Source organism: Athalia rosae, chromosome 1, assembly GCF_917208135.1.
Source record: "Athalia rosae chromosome 1, iyAthRosa1.1, whole genome shotgun sequence".
Lineage (NCBI taxonomy): Eukaryota > Metazoa > Arthropoda > Insecta > Hymenoptera > Athaliidae > Athalia > Athalia rosae.
In genome coordinates, this window is record NC_064026.1 from 12,698,587 (window position 1) to 12,716,875 (window position 18,289).

The following is an 18,289-nucleotide window of genomic DNA, read 5'->3' on the forward strand; positions in this document are numbered from 1 at the left end:
ATACCCGCGTGACATTTGCAACCGACTTTGATCGGCTTAATACGATACTATTGCCGTAATGAATCCGTACAACTGTCTCTAGAGGGTGGATATATTGATTAAATTGCGAGACAGTTAGAATTTTATACGATTCCGGCTACGTGTGCAGCGCTGTTCAACCGCGATTTATTCGCTTATCCTCTGTCTATATTTAATTATGTGAAATAACGATGTTCTCTTTCGGACTTACAGTATTTCGGAGAGACGGCGCACAACCCCGAAACGAATCAACGACCACGCCTTCGGTCACCAGACAGAGTACCACAAAAGCAGCGCAGATCCGCTAGCATGATCCCAGGTCCCACGTCTCATAATAGACAATCTTGGGTTTGCTCACCACCGGGTTCTGAAAATCAGGGTACGACACATTCTTACGGAAAGTCAGGTCTGAGAGAAGATTTGTATAAGGATAGTAAAATGCTCGCACCCTCCCAACGGAGACCTCTCGAAGCTCATAATCAAGAGACATTGTACGATCACCCCGAAAGACCACAAAGAAGACAAAAAGAACAATTAAATCAAACACCCCAGCCTTACAGACCGCCGCCGGACTCGAGATTTGATTTATACGATCGAACGAGACCTGAATCGATCTACTCCAGGCCGAACCCAGAGCAGATATATGACAGGATCAAAGATCCAATTTACGAGAGAGTCAGACCAGATATGTTTAGTAAATCTTTAGACCAGTATCCGATGTCTAGAGCGGAACCTCAGGTCCCAATTTATAGACCTGGTAGAAGAATTGTCAGCAGAAGGGCGAGCGAAGGTAGCGGAATGGGAAATGACGTGGAATCTCCCGTCTATGGAAGTATGGATGCGTTGAAATCCAGTAACCCGGGGTCTAGACTGAGCATGGATTCCAGAAGAGATTCGTCCCCGGCTAGTAAAGAGAGTCTTTCGTCTTACGATTCGAATTCGACTCTGACTGGCTACGAGTGCTCGGATGATTCTATAATCATGTCTAGATTGAGAAGAAGCTTTGAACAGAAAGAAGAGTTTCTCCGTAGACCGAGCCATCCTATAGGATGGTTAACGCCGGAAGAAGCTGCTAGAGCAGCTCAACAAAACCATGGGGTTATACAGCGAGAATTTTATGCCAGACCACAAAAACTTCAAAGACAAGTTTGGCCACCTAACGAACCACAGCCTAGACAACAATCTCCGACCAGAAATACATCCGAGCGAAATGCGAAGAGTACGAAACCCTCGAATCAGAATAGTCAGAGAATAAGAGGTGATATTGACAGCGAAACTGAAACTGAGTATTCCAACCAAAACGATCGGGAGAATGATCATCCCGGGATAGAAGAGATCCAAGCAATCAGAGATCAGTTTTATTCTTCACTCTACGATAGCAATGGTCAATTTGTTAAGGAAAATCATTTCAAGTATGGACCATCCGGTAATAATGGGAATAAGAATAACGACGTTCAGTTCAGATCTGGAGGTACCAGAAGTGGTAACAAGGCTGCATTTGTAACAACATTATCTCGAATACATGAGAATGTAACTGCACATCAACCAGGTCACGATTTGAGAAACGGCACATCATCTCTACCATCATCTCCTGGGCCGGAGAAAAAAAATTCAGACAAATTCTCCGTACCACCTCAAGGATTACAAATAGTATCTCGGAGAGCTAAACAGTTCGAGTCGGGACGGCTGCTAAGCGATGATGATGAACCGACGAGTGATAGAACTAATTTATACAAAAGTGAATTATCTAGGTTATCAAGTAAACGAAGTGTTCCTAATGTGGCTGTTAGAAAAAGAGAATTCGAGTCTCGAGCCGAGTCCAGAGAAAATCGCAGGATACCCAGCCATCGAGAGAGTAAATCCTTGGACGCAGGTTAGTTCGTCACATAAAACAAAAATACTCTACCCTATATTTTTCCATTCCCAATTACTGTTGAAGATTTTTGAAAATTGTGGTCTATGTAGGAAAGGAATTATCGGGAAACAGAGTGATTCCCGTAGGCAGCAAGTACATCCATTGTGAACCACCGGCTGGATATAGGGAAATCAAAGGTAGATAAGCGTTCCAAGAGCAGACGCTTTTTTCAGGTGTATACCTAACTGTGTTACGTGAATCCTTATTTACGACGATGCTCGACTGCAGAATCATCACTGTTTAACACTCGTTCATTTCACTGGTCGTTATTTAATGCCACACAACTATGTAACGATTAAATATTTACCTACACGAACTCATTCGACGCTTTCAAGAACAGACACGCTTTTGGAATGAGAGTAAAATATATGTGGTCATTTAATTTATTGTACAAATGTCATTTTTCTGTGTAATAATTAATGGATGTGAAGAATCGCTGTGCAATAAATATCGCCTGGTAGTCGTGCTTCACAGGTCATAACGATCGACCTGTCGAGACACATTTTTCTGAAACTTTTTTGTCTTTCAATCCCTATTAGAAATGCCCGCTATGGATACCGAACCCGTTCATCTAAGGGCGCGAAGTAACAGCGCAGAATCTTGGGAGGCTGTGAATGGAACATCGCGAAGAAACGCTAGACACACTTGGCAAACGGAGGAAGAAGATGACGAGGGAAAAAGAAATAAAGCAAAACGACAAGACAGTTACTTGCAAGCAGTTAGAGCGCAGCTAGGTGAGTAATTTTCAGATGAAATTCAATACGATCTTTTGTTTGTAAAATCTTTATCACGAGAACATTGTTCTGCAATAGTTTTTGTTCCTAAAAAATAGATACAGACGTAGTGGCTCATAGAAAATCATGCTTGAGCCCGTAATCGTGAAAGTTATGCACGTGTATATAGAATGTATTAGAGAAAAACATCCACGTATTTTGCCTCAATCGAAGATATGTGTAGAAGGACGAGAGAAGAGAAGCGTCGCATGGTGCTTTAAAATCATCGAAATGATCTGATTGAATTTTTCGAAATTTTCATTACAACTTTTTGCATGATTTTTTACAATGGTTCAAAATTTATTTTGATTCTTGATTCCGCACCTGAACATTTATGTCTATTTTTTATAAGAGTTTGGGAATGCAACGTTCGGTGGGAAGGAGATTCGTTTAGAAGAGAAATAAAACATTCAATATAGCACGTCGCACTGTCATTTCGCGGCTTTTGGTACCTTAAATACGTGTTGTTATTTTATGATTTCATTAATTATCATTGTGATATGCACTGCACGAACAGATCGAGCACCTCAAGAAAGTCTGATGCGTCGTCACGATGCGATACGCGAGGGTCCCGGAGATCCCGATGGCCAACCACCCAAATCCGAAGATCCCAACGACCCTCTTTTTCCCACCCCAATTTTGGATCTAAATAGAAATTCCGAAACCAAGCAACAAACTAAAACTCCACACATAATTGTCAGCTCTCCTCAGCCTATTAGACCAAATCAATTAACCATAATAAACCCTTTAAGACCCTCATCGCAAAGTCCAGATAACGATTCTGGTTTCCTCGCACCTACCGAGTCGGACGTCGAGACGCCCGAGGGCATTGGTCAAATCCTAGGTCAGGATTTATTTTTTATTTTCACAAAAATCTATCATCTAAGAGAGTATTTTGTTATCGTCCAACCTTACATTCTTGTCTCGTTCAGCTCTTCATTAACATTTTAGCATTTTCGTATCCGATAACATAAAATATTACAAACTCTGATCCTAACGCTTTATGTAACAAATTGGTCGATCATGTCATCAAGACGAAAAAATCCCTATACCCTAATTTATCGCCAAGTCATCTAATTGATGTCATTTATTCATACTCAACCAAGCATCCTACCATAATGTCCTTGTGAACAATTTGAGTCTTAACGCTTCGAACGCATCATTCCACATTGCTAATGAAAATGACACGCATGTATGTGTATAAAAGAAATAAATAAAAAAACTAACGTATAAAATTGAATGGTTTATGGATTATTGCACGCATCACTGTTGTTAATCGTTATTTGCATGTTCAATGAATATTTCGTATGTAATCTTATGTATATCCACATTTACTCGATATACCCATACTGACGCGCGATTAGAAAATGACTATAAGTATATATCGTTGCAATGAATGTGGACTTGAAGAATGAAAAAAACTTAGAATCTGTGTTCTTTTATTCGATGATAAAGCTTAACGTGATTACTAAGAGGATTATAGAGAACTTCGATTTGTTCTCCAATTAAATTCTTCTCAATTGTGTAACTACTGAATTTATGTTGTGTTATTCGTCAAAGTTTTCAAGATTTTTTCTCTGTTTTCGCTATTGTGTGAGCTCTAACGCTATATACCACGCTTTTTACAGCTCCTGCAGCGCCTACAAGTTCACCGCCTACAAATGGCGTTGTTATAAGACGACAGAAAAATCCACAAGCTCAACAAATCAGTAAGTCAATTCGGCGTAGCGCTCAAAAAATAATTACAATGAATGAATAAATAATCAGTCTATGTAACACAGTTGGCTGTCTTGTCCAAAAACAATAGCTTCGCACCTGTGCGTCTTGTTCCTAATCACCATTATTCGTAAATGTTATAGTTTCTGAGAACTGTAAAACATGAATCTAGATTTCAGCCATGACTATAATTAGTCACTATCTTGAATTTCACCGTATGTTATCTCTCAACTGTACCGTATTATGCTACGAATGGATACGAGACCTAACAAACTATACCTTAAATTTCACCTGTCATTATATAGATGTGTATTATAGTTCAACTGCCATTTGTTATGAGCAGAACAGAACAGAACGACTCGTGCTTCACATTCCCATTGTCTTACAACGAAGTGAAACCACCCCGGAGTTATAGTTTCACGCTCTAATTATGATTCTGATTTCGTAGTACAGTTTAGATCCGCGGTCGAATCTACGGTTATAATTCTATCGCTTAATTCCCAATGCACGTATATATGTATATGAATAAATAAAGAAATAAACGATCAAACAATCTACAGGTGACGAGGATCGTGCAACGCGGAGAGTTTCATATCTTAAGGCTACATGGGGAGAACGTATGCACGTGGACAGTGATCTTGAATTGAGTGATTCGGAGCCAGTTCTTTCTATAAGAAGGTAATTTTTAATTTCCAGTGTACAAATTTCAAATTACATCCAGATAGCGATTTCAAAAATAATGACGAATAATTTCGTAAGTTGAATTCCAGCAATATAATATATCAAAGTGTGTGATCCTTCGGTACAAGAATATTTGAAACAAAGCTCAATGAAACCTAAAGAATCCCTGAAATTCGATGGTGACTTAATTTTTCTATCATTTTCTCATCTCATATTATCCAATCTGAGTACTCGATTGACAATCATACTTTTTTCCACGAATGCATCCCGTTTTTACGCACGCCTATTCACGATGATGCATCTTCGAAATTTCCTTTCTTTTCTTTTCTTTTTTTTTTTTTTTCATCAGTATAAAAATATTCCTCGCGTAATAACATCATCTTTTTACCTTGACCAAACATGAACCCCGGGTGCACAATTCCAGTGCCCATAGGCGATGGCGTCCGCCTCTGTTTCCCGGTGACATTACACCCCTTCGACGAATCTTCGAGGACGTTACACAGGCGGCGTCCCTTAATCGTCTGCACTCGCATCGGTGAGACATCGCCTGATGTATAGCGGAGTCCATTTTAACTGCTGTAATCCAAAACCAAACATAAATTAAACCAAATTGAAATCATCACAATTAAAAAAGAAAAAATAGAATTTGTCGGCTTCACTCACATTTTAATGATAAAATAATAATTCTGCGTTGTTAAATCCTCTCTATCTCTAAAAAAAAAACCCATGTTCTATTCTGTCACTCCTGTTTTCCCCTAATTATTTTTCTCTTTTTTTCTCCTTCTACATCATTGACCATTGATTTCAGTCGATGTAAAGTCATTCTATAATCAATTCCTGCAGTTGAGGTTGATTTTTTTTTTTATTTTTCTAAACTACGATTGGCAATTTTAATTCGTCTGTCTGTCTCTGGCTGCTGTGTGTCACCTTGTATATTGTATGACTTGTAAATATCCACTATTTACCCGAATACATCACACAAACAGCCCTAACTGTATACATATAGAAAACACTTATGCAACGCACACACGCTCACATCAAAAGCACCTCTTTTTTATTCTATAAGCACCTATGCATTATTTTCCTCACTGCGGATGCAGTCTGTTGAATTCGGTTTCTCTTTTTTGTCAATTATTAGCGCGATTAACGTGAATGTTTTATTGAAATTCGGCTACTACGTGATTAGCGCTATTATATACAAGTGTGTATAATGATTCTCTTTGATGTTATAGCGCGAAGTTTCCGTTATTATAATCGATAGCATTATTGATATTCATTATTATTCCATAGCGTCACTATACCCAGTATGTAGGCATGTACTATATACACGCATATTATTGCATACCGTGAATTGAATCGTTGATATAAATATAGGATGTATAGTGATTAATTATTTATTAGAATAATTTAATAAGAATAACTGTGATTGAATTAACGAATCTTGGGTTTCTGATGAAAAAATAAATGAATAAATTGAAAAAACAACCCCACTAACAAATAAACAAACACAAAGTCATTCATAAACATATAAACGTGTACACAACATATCACACCGAAATACCTGTACATATATCTACATGTATTGTCGGCTCACCATACAAATTCCTATACAAACGGTAAATCTGTGCACTTCCGATTAAAACCGAATGAACTTGCTTCATTATTGTGTATGAGTTTATTTGTTACTCGGGGAATGAAACCGAAAATCTTGGCGTTCTTACGGAAAAAAATTCAATTTTACAGCAACAGCATTGCCGGAGGTCATGGGGCGTCCGGTGCCGTCGCGACGCTGAAGGACGCCGAACCTGTCGAACGAGAAGGTCCTCTTCACATAAAATACACCGTAATCGAAGGAAAGGTATGTTACAACGATTTGAACATAATAATAAAAATAATAAACTAATGAATCCAAATTGAATGATATATCTCCATGATATTACTAGTAATTTTTTGTTAAAATCTTTCCCAATTGTAATTGGGGTGCCACAGCTCAAATAAGAAAAGTCGCGCACGCAACATTCAGTTCGTTTTCTTGCCTTCTAATCTTGGTTGTCTATAATCAACGAGATAAGTTAATGATCGGTAATTAATTGAGAAATACTTCTAAACAATCAGCTACATGCTACACGTCTTTGAATTACAGAGATCGACAGACCGTTCATGGAAACAAGTTTGGGGAGTACTTCGTGGTCCCATTCTATACTTTTACAAGGATCGCCACAGTCAGGTGAATATAATATAGAATTTCGAATTTTCTCTGCTTATATGCATGCGTCAGATATCGATCAATTCATTCAAAACTACCGTATGAAATGAAATCATTGTGCACCCGAGAAGTTCCTCCCATGCTCCCATGAAGGACATCGCCGATGGAGGTGTTCGCATCTCATATGGATAACACATAATATTATAAATAACCTTGTGTCTTTTAATTTGCACCTGTTCGTTTTGCATTTTATATATATTTATAATAATACAAATATAGCAATACACACATATCTGTATACGATTATAAAAGACGCACGTCCGGATTTTTTTTCTCCTCTCTTTCTATCGCGCCTTACACTTTAGATGAATTGTCGCGGTATTTTTTTAATTTTCATTTATTCATTCTTTTTCTAACACCAACTGTATAACTTCGCTTGTAATTATAATATCATGTATAATATAAACGATCGCGTGTCAACCTCCTCTAAAAAAAAGCTGGCAGGCAAAAAGAGTAATTACTTATTAGTATGTTAAACGATGACTGCTTCACGCTTTATCGAGTCACAATACGATGTATCGCAATATCCTTTGGCGAAACGAGATTCACATACTGATCGAATGATAATTGTAACGTGCACAGAGAAAAACGACGGGATAAAAATTTCTTTCAACTTATACAGTGAGCGAAGTAAGGAAGAAGACTAACAGCCTAAATGTGAAAATAAAAAAATCATTCAATTTTAATTTGTATTTAGAAGGAAAAATAAGAAAAATCGATCGACTTGGAATTATCAGTAGGGCTATTGAACTCATATATCAATTATGTAGATAGGTATATATACCGTGAAATTCTCCTGAAATACACGTACCTAAATGAATAATTAAATGGTTCTATACCAGTTTTTCGAGTTATCAACTGCAATATCTAATGCAATATAATATATATTATGCATAATATATATAGTGGGCATTGCGAACGCGTGCAGAGCGTGGGCCTTGTTTACTTCCCGGCTTCCTCAGTAAGCAGCAGAGTAAAACTACCACATGATTAGAGTTACTTCTGAGGTATTTGTTACGCACCAATTAATTTTCCACCGTAAAATAAAATGTCTACCTAAATACACCGCGACGCCATGCGACGTGGAACGTGGAACGCGCTATAAGTTCTGAAATTCTATTCGATACGCCCAGTACCAAAATTGAAAAAAAATCAAGTACACTTTCAACTTTCTATAAGTCTACTTATTTGTTTACTTGATTTTTTTTTCATGTGAAACGATCATTTATAAACGTATCTCATTTTTATCACGAATTTAAAATGACTCTTCATATTTCGGTTAAAAAAAGATCTGTACGTATTGCTATGGACAGAATTAATTAACTCATGCGGTCAGTGGTTAGTCACTGTATGCGTAACGTGTAAACGTAGGTATGACCTGCAATTCAATTTTTCAACAACCGTCGACCTCATATCATTGCGCCGTATGAAACAAAACGTGTCAAATTCTAGCTAGTAGGTTGTCGTTATCTATATATCCGGTGAATTCTATAATGACTTTGTACGTCGTCAGAAAAAAAAAAACAATGCATTATCTTTGAGGGTAAATTTTCAAAGAATCGATCATTTTATTATGCTCGAGAAAAAGGATAGATATAAATTAACCCGTTGTCCGCAATCCACGTCAAGGTCGACGACAACAAATTTCACCGGATTATATGCGAATGAAAGTTGTAATTAAAAGGTATGGTTATAAGTTGCAAGCGGAAATGAACAAATATCGGACGTGTTATTCACACAATCAATTCGCGTACCTTCCACTGAAATCGTGTATTCAAGATTGCCTAAGCAGCGGTAAAATAGGAAATCGCTACAAAATAAAATCGCGTGTCTCCAAAATATTTCTGCATAAATTCAATTACATGAAAATACTTTTTCGGATATCGGGTATAGCGGAATTTTTCAAGCTCTTAAATTCTCGTTAACATGTCTTGGATATATGATGGACATAATGCTTTCACGATGGATGATGTTCGGAATTCTATAGTGATAATCCGACGTTATCTCTTACCGAAAGAAATAGCCGATAGGGCAAAACAAATATTTGTAACATGAAATAGGCCACTAAAGAAGAAAAATGAAAGAATCAATGAACAAAAAAATTTAGTGGCATTTCAATACGTGTAGCGAACTGTTTTTTTAGATTTTCAAATTATATAACAAATCGAATATTGGAGAAAAAATAAGAAATTAGCCGGCGGATAACTGGTCATATTTTCAAGGTGATTTTTGTGCTTACAGAACTTAATTATACCCTGTACCATTTTACACGCACCGATTTGAAAAATTACTTTGAATATGGATATCTTCGTCCGCAAGAAGGAAACTGAGATTATAGATTAGTTTATCTAAACCGCATCCTAAACCCGTACTTTCCATTCACATTGTCATAAGAAGTTATAGCAGTTGGATCAATCACACATTTGCTGTGTGATAAATTCCGTGTAAAAAATCATTTGGCAAAGTGATTGAAGATTTTTACAATATCATATTCAGTGAAAGGGAAGTTCCCCCATATGCGGTATTGATCCTGCATGTTTGGATTACGCGCGTAATACCGCTACATTGAATATAAACTATTAGTTCTTCAGCGACACGCGAAGTCATCGTTATCATGCCGATGCCAAAGGACATAATTGCAATTTTCTACGTGCAAATTTTTTTCGTTACCAGATGAAGCGTAATAGATAAAGGTCTTCTGATTATTAAACGTGATATAGTATGTGCAAGTTTAGAGAAGAATATAAAAAATAAATCATGTTTTAAAAAATGTATTATTCGTTGAAACCTTATGCAAGTTATTTAAAGCTTATTATCCCTCGTTCGCGAATGACTTGTGATAATTGAGAGTGCTTAAATTAGAAATAATTAATGATAATTAACATATTATAGACAAAAAAGTAAAAATGAACAACATAAATTATACAAACTCTATCAACGAAATGACAGAAAAAAACGAAGGCAGTTCGCAACCCTTGCTACAATTCAGTAGCAGCAGTCTTTTTCGAAGACGATTGTTACGACGTTGGAGTTTTACAGGCACTTGGGTAAAAAAATATACTAGCATTTCAACAAAGCTAATGGAAAAAAAAAATGCAATTCGATGCTGAACATTCAATCACGCAAATTTAATTCATTATATTGTTGTTTGTTGAACGATTGAAACAAACTCACCCTAGCACATGGAATACGTAAGGCTGCGTAAGGATGTGAGTTAGAAGAGAGAGAGTTAGTTTAGAAACAAAGTTAAGCTTACTAGAAGTTAATTCTGAGTCGTTTATTCGTTCGTTCCAACATACGTTACAGTATACACTGGTGGTATACGTTTCTTACGCAATCTTTGAGGCGCGTGGTAGTAAGTTGACGTGTTAAAAATAAGCCTTTAGTTTTGTGGAGACGACGCTAAGAAAAAGGTGCTTTTAAGTGTCCCGAAAGCTCTTCGTTCCTCCGTTCGCGTGCGATGCTTCCTGGATATCGTTCCTTTGCGAGCTTTTCGCGTTAATATTTTACAATCTGCCTCAATTAAATCAAAACTAATTATCACTTGTTTAAAATTCCTGTATCCCAATTTCATGTAAAAAGAAAAATTTCCACCCTTTTGTTCAAATATTTTCGTAATCTGATCGCGGTTTTTGTACTTATAATCGTAAGGTATGGATAAGGTACGACAAAAGCTATTTTTGAAACATGATAAAAACTTCACAATGTTGTGTGTTTTTTTACGAACGGAATGTATCTGTTTAATTCTTTTGGGACTCTGAAAGTCCTCGTTCGCCTAATACTAGAGTCTAAGATCAGAATCTGTAGGTGTGACAAAAATACCTGCGTATTATAAGTGAGCGGGGAAAATGACGTAAAGAATGAAAATAATATAAATAATGATAATGAAGATAAAAAATAAAATCAAGTAGAAAAAAAAAATCGTAATAATGACAATTATATGACGTTTACAGAGTCCGTCGTCGACGGGCGACGGTGATGCAGGACAGAATGTGGACGTACGATGCTCACTCGTCGATGTTGCCGATGATTATACAAAAAGAAAACACGTACTTAGGGTGGCTAATCCATCGGCAGAGGTCTTACTTCAAACGGAAGATGCAGCCTCTATGGCATTATGGCTACGAGGACTCCACAAACATGCTGCAATTGAAAAGCCATCGGTAAGAGAATCGGCAAACCATTTGAGAAAACTTTCAGATACCATTCGCACAAATTTATTCCCGACTTAATCAAAGTGGCAAAAGAATAAATTAAATATGCTTGTTAATTTCACGCCAGCGGTTGATTGTTGAAATTTCTCTTCTAATTGATACGTTGATTCATACACACATCCTGAATGAATAATGCTGTGAATTTTAAATACTTCACTATCAAATTCGCAGCAGCGGATATATCAAAGACTCTTCTGCTAATGATTTTTCTAATTTCCGATAAATATTCCAACACCTGCAGGACACCGCTTCGAGTACTTCAAAGCAGCAAGCTGTACCTCAGACACCTGGCCCAACGACACCAAGTGCGAGTGCAGCCGCGGCACAAAGCGGTCAAAGATTGAGTCCGCTGCCTAGCCACAAGGGTATAAGAAAATTAACATCGTTCAGAAATCGTTCTCCAACTGGGCAATCACCGGTTAATAAAACGAGAAAGCCTAGTCAAACGATGGAATCTTTACCGTCGCCAAAAACCAAAACTTGGAAAGGCCGAGTGGCTAAACAATTTAGAAGAATGCATGGTCAAGCTGGATCTCCATCTTCTCCTACATCACAACTTCCCCCCGAAGGAGCTACTTTCAAAATACCCCTTGAGCTATGCCCGCCAGTAAGTAGTCAAACCACAATTATTACTCTGTCAACTATCAATTTTGACCTAAGTTCAATTAGAAACTCACAATTTCCTCAATTTTGCAGTCTGGATTCTCAGAGTTTGTACCATTGATAGTTGAAATGTGTACTAAAATAGTCGAGGGTCGAGGGCTCGAGGTGATTGGAATATATAGAGTACCAGGAAATACCGCTGCGATATCCCAACTGACCGAGAGTGTTAACAAGGGTGTGGATAACATCAATTTACAGGTGAGCCTTTCTTTCGACCATTTATATTACTAGTATTATGCCCAAAAGCGACAATAAAATATGTAACATATGATTTTTGTCCAGGACCCAAGATGGAGCGACGTCAATGTGATATCATCTTTATTGAAATCCTTTTTCCGTCAGTTACCAGACTCACTACTGACCGCCGAACTTTACCCAATGTTCATAGACGCAGATAAAATAGAAGATCCTCGAAGGAGGATGGCAACTATACGAAAACTATTGCGAGAATTACCTGAACATCATTTTGAAACATTGAAATATCTACTTTTTCATTTGAAAAAAGTTGTAGATCATAGCGAAGTGAATAAAATGGAAGCCAAGAATTTGGCGATTGTATTTGGACCAACATTGGTTCGAGCAAGTGGATCCCGGGATAATATGGTCACGATGGTTACCGATATGTCACATCAATGCAGAATTGTTGAGAGTTTATTGAATAACGTGAGTCTACGATGCCGTAATACTACTCGTACTAGTTCACAGAATATGAATCACGTATTAATACAATTGTTTTATAAATTCAGGTCGACTGGTTCTTCTCAGACGAGGATTTGGACGATTTGAGTCGACTGAGCGTAAATTTAAGCCTACCCGCAGATGAAAGTGAAGTTGAACCTACATCGAGCACAAACCACAATCTCCTCCTAAATAATATCCATAAAGTTGAAGGTACTGACGAGACTATGAGAGATCAATTATCATCGGTAACAATTGAAAATAAGTTAGTCACGTAATGGACATTCCATAAACGAAATGTTGAACTTCACAAAGTAAAAATGAAGAACTAGCTGAGAAACTAGTTGAATTTAATTGAGCATGCCTTGGTGATCTTCATGTGTGTATTTGACAGATTTTTGGTATGAAATTTGATGCACCCAGTGTATGAATAAAAAATTTCAAGGATATGGCCAAAGACTTCAGTGATGGGAGTTATCATTGTTTTGTTGTTTTTAAAACCACAGACAGCTTTTTGAATTTCGGAAACACATAGAAATTTAATCAATTTTTTTACGAATGGATTTTTGTTAGCTTCTTATTATTCATTTTGCATTTCGCATTTACTAACTATACAATTATCATTAAATACATAGAATTTACGTTTTTTACGTTTGTTATGCTATTCTTTATGATTTTGTTACTTTGCCTTTATATTTATTTTGCTTGCTCTTATTTTGCAATGACAGGCATGCGCGAAATGGTCTCAGCTAGGGATATTGTATCCTCAATCATATCCGCAGCTAACAGGAAAATACAGAGGAGACGTAATAGGCAAGATGAACCAGAAAACGAAGAACACGAAGATGATAAGGTTTGTCTCTCATTAACAATCGCTTGGAATGTGTTCTAAATATCCACAAATTATCCATCCATTAATATTTGATACATATTTTAATTTTTAATGTGTTGCAGTCAAGAGCAAAACAAGAAACTGACAGCTCCACTGCAATGAGACAAAGCATGGCTTTGACCGAACGTCAATGTTCGGTTAGCGAAATCGTGTCCATGCATGAGCATAAAAGTCAGCCAAATCATTCGACAAGTTCTGGTAATCAATCTAATGGAAACGGTATTACAAACTGTGCCTCGACTCAGTCAAAGTATTCGACAATCAACCAACAGCAGCCCGCCGTTCCAGCATCATCCGAATCCCCTCGAATATCAGAAGATGTATCCCAAATTTCTTACGACACGATATCAAACATGTCTAATCTTTCAAACGATACAAAACAAAGTAACGACGAAGTTACTATAATCACTTACACTGGTTTGAGTGCAACGACTAAAGAACGAATACGAAGATTTGAACAGGAAACTAAAGCGATGCTACAAAGAGATCAACATCGACAGAGACGAGAAGCAGAAAAACGCGAGGAAGGTAAAAAAAGGATCGATATGGAGTGGCAGTTGGCTAAGCGGGAAATGGAAAATGATGACATACTCGATAATATTGTCGATAACACTGTAACGCCTACTTTCTTGTCGGAAAGATTGTCTAGTTTAAACGAAAGGCTCGCCGACAGGTCATTAGAAATTAATGACAAACGGAACCAGCAATCTAGATCTACAACAAGGCAATCAACTGCTTCAATAGCCGTTCAAAAACAACCAACTCCTCAACAAAAAGCACAAGCAAGTAGCCAACTCGCTAGTATATTAGGCGAGAAAATGAATAATGGCATTGTAAAAAAATTCAAGACTGATAAGGAGGTAACTAATTATTAAAATCACAGTTAATAATAGATGATTCAGTATCGATCTTATCGCATTGATTTGAATTGTTGGTGTTTCATGGTCAAATGTTTGTTTTCATAAAATTTCAGCCATCGATGGATTCTTTGTATCTTCCACCGGTGCGTTACGGTAGTCTAGACTCCTTACACGAGGTTCACTCCCACCCATCGCCATCACCATCTCACCAGCACCGTGGTTTACCAGGAGATGTCTCAGATGATGGTTAGTATTCATGAATAATTTATGATAACATCGTATGTGTGTAGACTATAGACAATCAAACATCCCAGACTTCCTTAAGGTGTCAATGTAATAATTAGTACTGAACGAAGAGACTTAAAGAACTGAAAAACATGTTAAATACCAATTTTATCATTTGTTAAAATGTTCTGAATAATGTGCTGCATCAAATTGTGTGCTGAGTATAAAAGTGTCTGATGTGATTTACCAATGAATACTAAATGACTATTTCCAAAAAACCTGATACAACCATAAATTTTATCGAAGCCAGTAAAATTCTGAAGAGTTTGTCAGAATTCCAAAGTACATGACATTATGAACTCAGAGTTCCGATTCTTTCTTGAGTATTTTTCTTTCTTCAAACTCTACATTTACACCAATCTTAACTATAAGATATAAGAATGAAAAATCTATCATTATTTGGTTGAGTATAATTATTATCGATGAAAAAGTGTGAACATGATTATTACCACAATATTTCATGTACTATTGATTTGAGCACAATCGGCATACGTAATTCAACAAATATTGCTATTTTAATTTATGTGTGTATTTAATTTTTTTTCTAATGAAAGTCCCGTTTATCAGTAGACTAATTCAATGTGACTGACCATTTAAGAAATTAACAATGACCGCCAAGTTTTTATATATAGCAATGTGTGCATGATACATGAAATATACATATGTATACGTATCAACATGTATCAATTATGCCGACATCCATTCCGTGTGTAAATGCAATCACATCTTTTTATCTACATCAAAAAATATTGAAAAAACGGCGTCTTTCTTTAACAATTGCCAATGTAAATTTATTCTCTCTGTGTATTTTCTCTCTGTAATTTGCTTCTGATGGTCGGTGAGTGTAGCTGGATCTTGTTTCCTACACTGGACTCAGAAGATTCTGACTATTAACAAAAAGCTTTCTAGGTACTTTTTATCTACAGTTCAAAACAATTTTCTTCGCATAACTAAATATCATATATAATATTACATTTATATTATATCACGATTGATTCTTTAATTGCTTTTTATTTCTTCCATCGAGACTTTTGTTTCATCGTGTTCCATTACTTCAAAAGCTCATGTTTTTTTCATTTATGCGAGATGCTTACCATACTTTTTTCAATTTTTATCTCCTTACGTGGCATGGTATAAAAGATTCTTTTCTCTATGAAATAATTATTTATGGATTGTCTTGAGTGATATGCGAAAAATGATATACATATAGTCAGATATATTTTTCTATTGGCATGTTAGTTTTTAAGTTAATTCCGCAACGATTATTCTGTATAACATAGTATGTTTTTCATACAGCTGATATTCTGTGTCACAAATAAGTCTGGTCAATGCGCTTCACTGGCTTGCACGCAGAAAATAGACTCAAATTAATGTTTGATAATTATATAGAATATCAAAAAAAATTTCATGGAATTATAAATTTAATATTAAGTTGCACTATCAAATAACAAATAGATATGTGAAAAGTAGGTGGGAAGAAAAATCAGAATCGCTATCCATAAAATTTTTTTTCACCATCATATAACTCCCGAGGATAATAAAATGAGTCTGGCCAAAATTGTCACGCAATTGAGAGAAATGGAACAAACTTGAAAAAAATGTTGCTTTTTCACCTTAGTTATGGTGTACAACTTGCACACGCCGCGGCTGCTGTTTGTATTTCATTTTACAGTAGGACTTCACATAGGTATTTATTTTTCTTCTACATGAGGGAGTGATGAAATATTTACTAATCTCCCTTATGTAACTATGAATTTTAGGTTTTTTTCTTGCTAATTAACAATTCCCAGTAGCTTGCAACACGAATTTCAAAATAGTCCTACTGTAAATGAGCTTTCTTTGTATTTGAAAAACAAAAAAAAAATAAGATCGTTTTGTGTGATCGATTGACTCTATCATTACGATAAATAAAAAAAAAAATCACATACTGTGCAGGAAAGAAATAATATGCATTGCATGCCTGGACCAGTTAAGTTTTCAAGAACCTTCAAATTTTTGAATTTTTATCGAGAGAAATCGGAAGCTGATAATTTTGATGTAAACAAGATGTTAAGATGTCCGTAAATCGAATACTTCGAACTTTGTGCAAAATCATCGTCGATCAAGCTTGTGTTTTGATATTAAAAAATGATCTCTGATCTTTTTTCCTTTTACTATTCATATTACATTACATAGGCATACACCAAGCCCGGGTATTTGGTGCTACATATCGACCCATCTACACGGTACTCCAGGGGCCAGTGGCACCCCCACGAAGACATCGCCCCCATCCCCAGCCCCCACAGGCCCCAATTCAGACCCAGCATCAACAACCCCAGGGGCAGGGGCATCATCCAAGACTTTAAACAAATTTCTTAGAGGTAAATCAGACCAATGGTGTCTGAGGAGCAGACGGCTGTCTCATCTGAATGGCTTACAAATATTTTCAAACATGTTCTTTTGTTTTCTCTCCTTTTACTTAAAAAAAGTACAGGACTTTTCACTCTGCAAATAATGAACCAAAGATAAAAAAGGCTCCTATGAAGTGAATAGTCCCATGCCGTAACAGACAAAAATTCCTGTACAACATTTACTAATTAGCGTTTTATGTTTTCTATTATACTTGCAGCTCATCAGCTTGTTAAAACAAATCAAAACACAAAAATTATATTCATTGATTCTTATTGTTATTGCAGCAGAAAACTCACACTTTGACTGTTATGTCGCACGCAAGCCAATCATTCTTTAACACTATTTTCATCCACCATATATCGTCGTTATTGTTGAATTATGTTTGTCATCTGTGTTGTTATTATTATTGTAATATTTATTACTTTTATCATCATCATTATTATTTCAGGAATGTTCACTTGGTAATTTAGATCTGCAAAGATATTATCTTGTTACAATTATGATAATCGAAAATTTCTCTCTAAATATTGTATACCATAGTATATTTTGTGCTCAAATAATATCGTCCAGAAAAATGCTTCATATGTGTTCAGCTACATATTTATTGCAGCTTTTTTTTGGTAATAAACTCAACATTCTTTCTATTTACAGGTAGTGATCTTTTAACTAGCCTGACGTCAACGTTTGACAGAAAATGGAAATCACTCGTCAATCCAAGCAGCCAGCTAACACCGTCTGATGGAACCGTAATTGTACCAGACAATCGTGATAGTTTATGTTCAGTATCTCATCATCCAACGGAGGTTTACCGCGACCCAAGCCTTCATAAAACTCCTACAGACAAGGGCCATCATAGCTCACACTTGAAAAATGTGAGTAGACATCCTTTTTAACTTTACTTTTTACTGAATGGTTTGAAGTTTCAACATTTTATTCC

General features: G+C 36.4%; 2 protein-coding genes across 18 annotated transcripts in view; one reads left to right on the forward strand and one right to left on the reverse strand.

Annotated features, from left to right (window-relative positions):
* LOC105687120 overlaps window positions 1–18,289 on the forward strand; it is an 89,438-nt gene that overhangs the window by 67,328 nt on the left and 3,821 nt on the right. For 6 of the 13 annotated variants that reach the window (XM_048648914.1, XM_048648915.1, XM_048648910.1 and 3 more), the window contains 18 exons: window positions 232–1,891; window positions 1,984–2,070; window positions 2,473–2,667; window positions 3,224–3,550; window positions 4,335–4,415; window positions 4,983–5,100; window positions 5,528–5,638; window positions 6,847–6,961; window positions 7,247–7,330; window positions 11,323–11,532; window positions 11,825–12,190; window positions 12,280–12,444; window positions 12,529–12,909; window positions 12,993–13,137; window positions 13,653–13,777; window positions 13,879–14,676; window positions 14,790–14,922; window positions 18,004–18,224. In XM_048648914.1, coding sequence (XP_048504871.1) covers window positions 232–1,891; window positions 1,984–2,070; window positions 2,473–2,667; window positions 3,224–3,550; window positions 4,335–4,415; window positions 4,983–5,100; window positions 5,528–5,638; window positions 6,847–6,961; window positions 7,247–7,330; window positions 11,323–11,532; window positions 11,825–12,190; window positions 12,280–12,444; window positions 12,529–12,909; window positions 12,993–13,137; window positions 13,653–13,777; window positions 13,879–14,676; window positions 14,790–14,922; window positions 18,004–18,224 — 5,322 coding nt within the window. Of the gene's footprint in view, window positions 1–231; window positions 1,892–1,983; window positions 2,071–2,472; window positions 2,668–3,223; window positions 3,551–4,334; window positions 4,416–4,982; window positions 5,101–5,527; window positions 5,639–6,846; window positions 6,962–7,246; window positions 7,331–11,322; window positions 11,533–11,824; window positions 12,191–12,279; window positions 12,445–12,528; window positions 12,910–12,992; window positions 13,138–13,652; window positions 13,778–13,878; window positions 14,677–14,789; window positions 14,923–17,136; window positions 17,322–18,003; window positions 18,225–18,289 lie in introns of those variants that run through there. The other 7 variants (XM_048648922.1, XM_048648913.1, XM_048648916.1 and 4 more) reach the window with 7 other exon arrangements.
* LOC105686966 (telomerase Cajal body protein 1) overlaps window positions 1–18,289 on the reverse strand; it is a 48,997-nt gene that overhangs the window by 21,395 nt on the left and 9,313 nt on the right. For 3 of the 5 annotated variants that reach the window (XM_048648944.1, XM_048648946.1, XM_048648945.1), the window contains exons 5-6: window positions 5,492–5,679; window positions 230–385 (exon numbers count right to left, since the gene is read on the reverse strand). The gene's annotated coding sequence lies outside the window, so the exon portion shown is untranslated. The remainder of the gene's footprint in view (window positions 1–229; window positions 386–5,491; window positions 5,680–18,289) is intronic. The other 2 variants (XM_012402263.3, XM_048648943.1) reach the window with 1 other exon arrangement.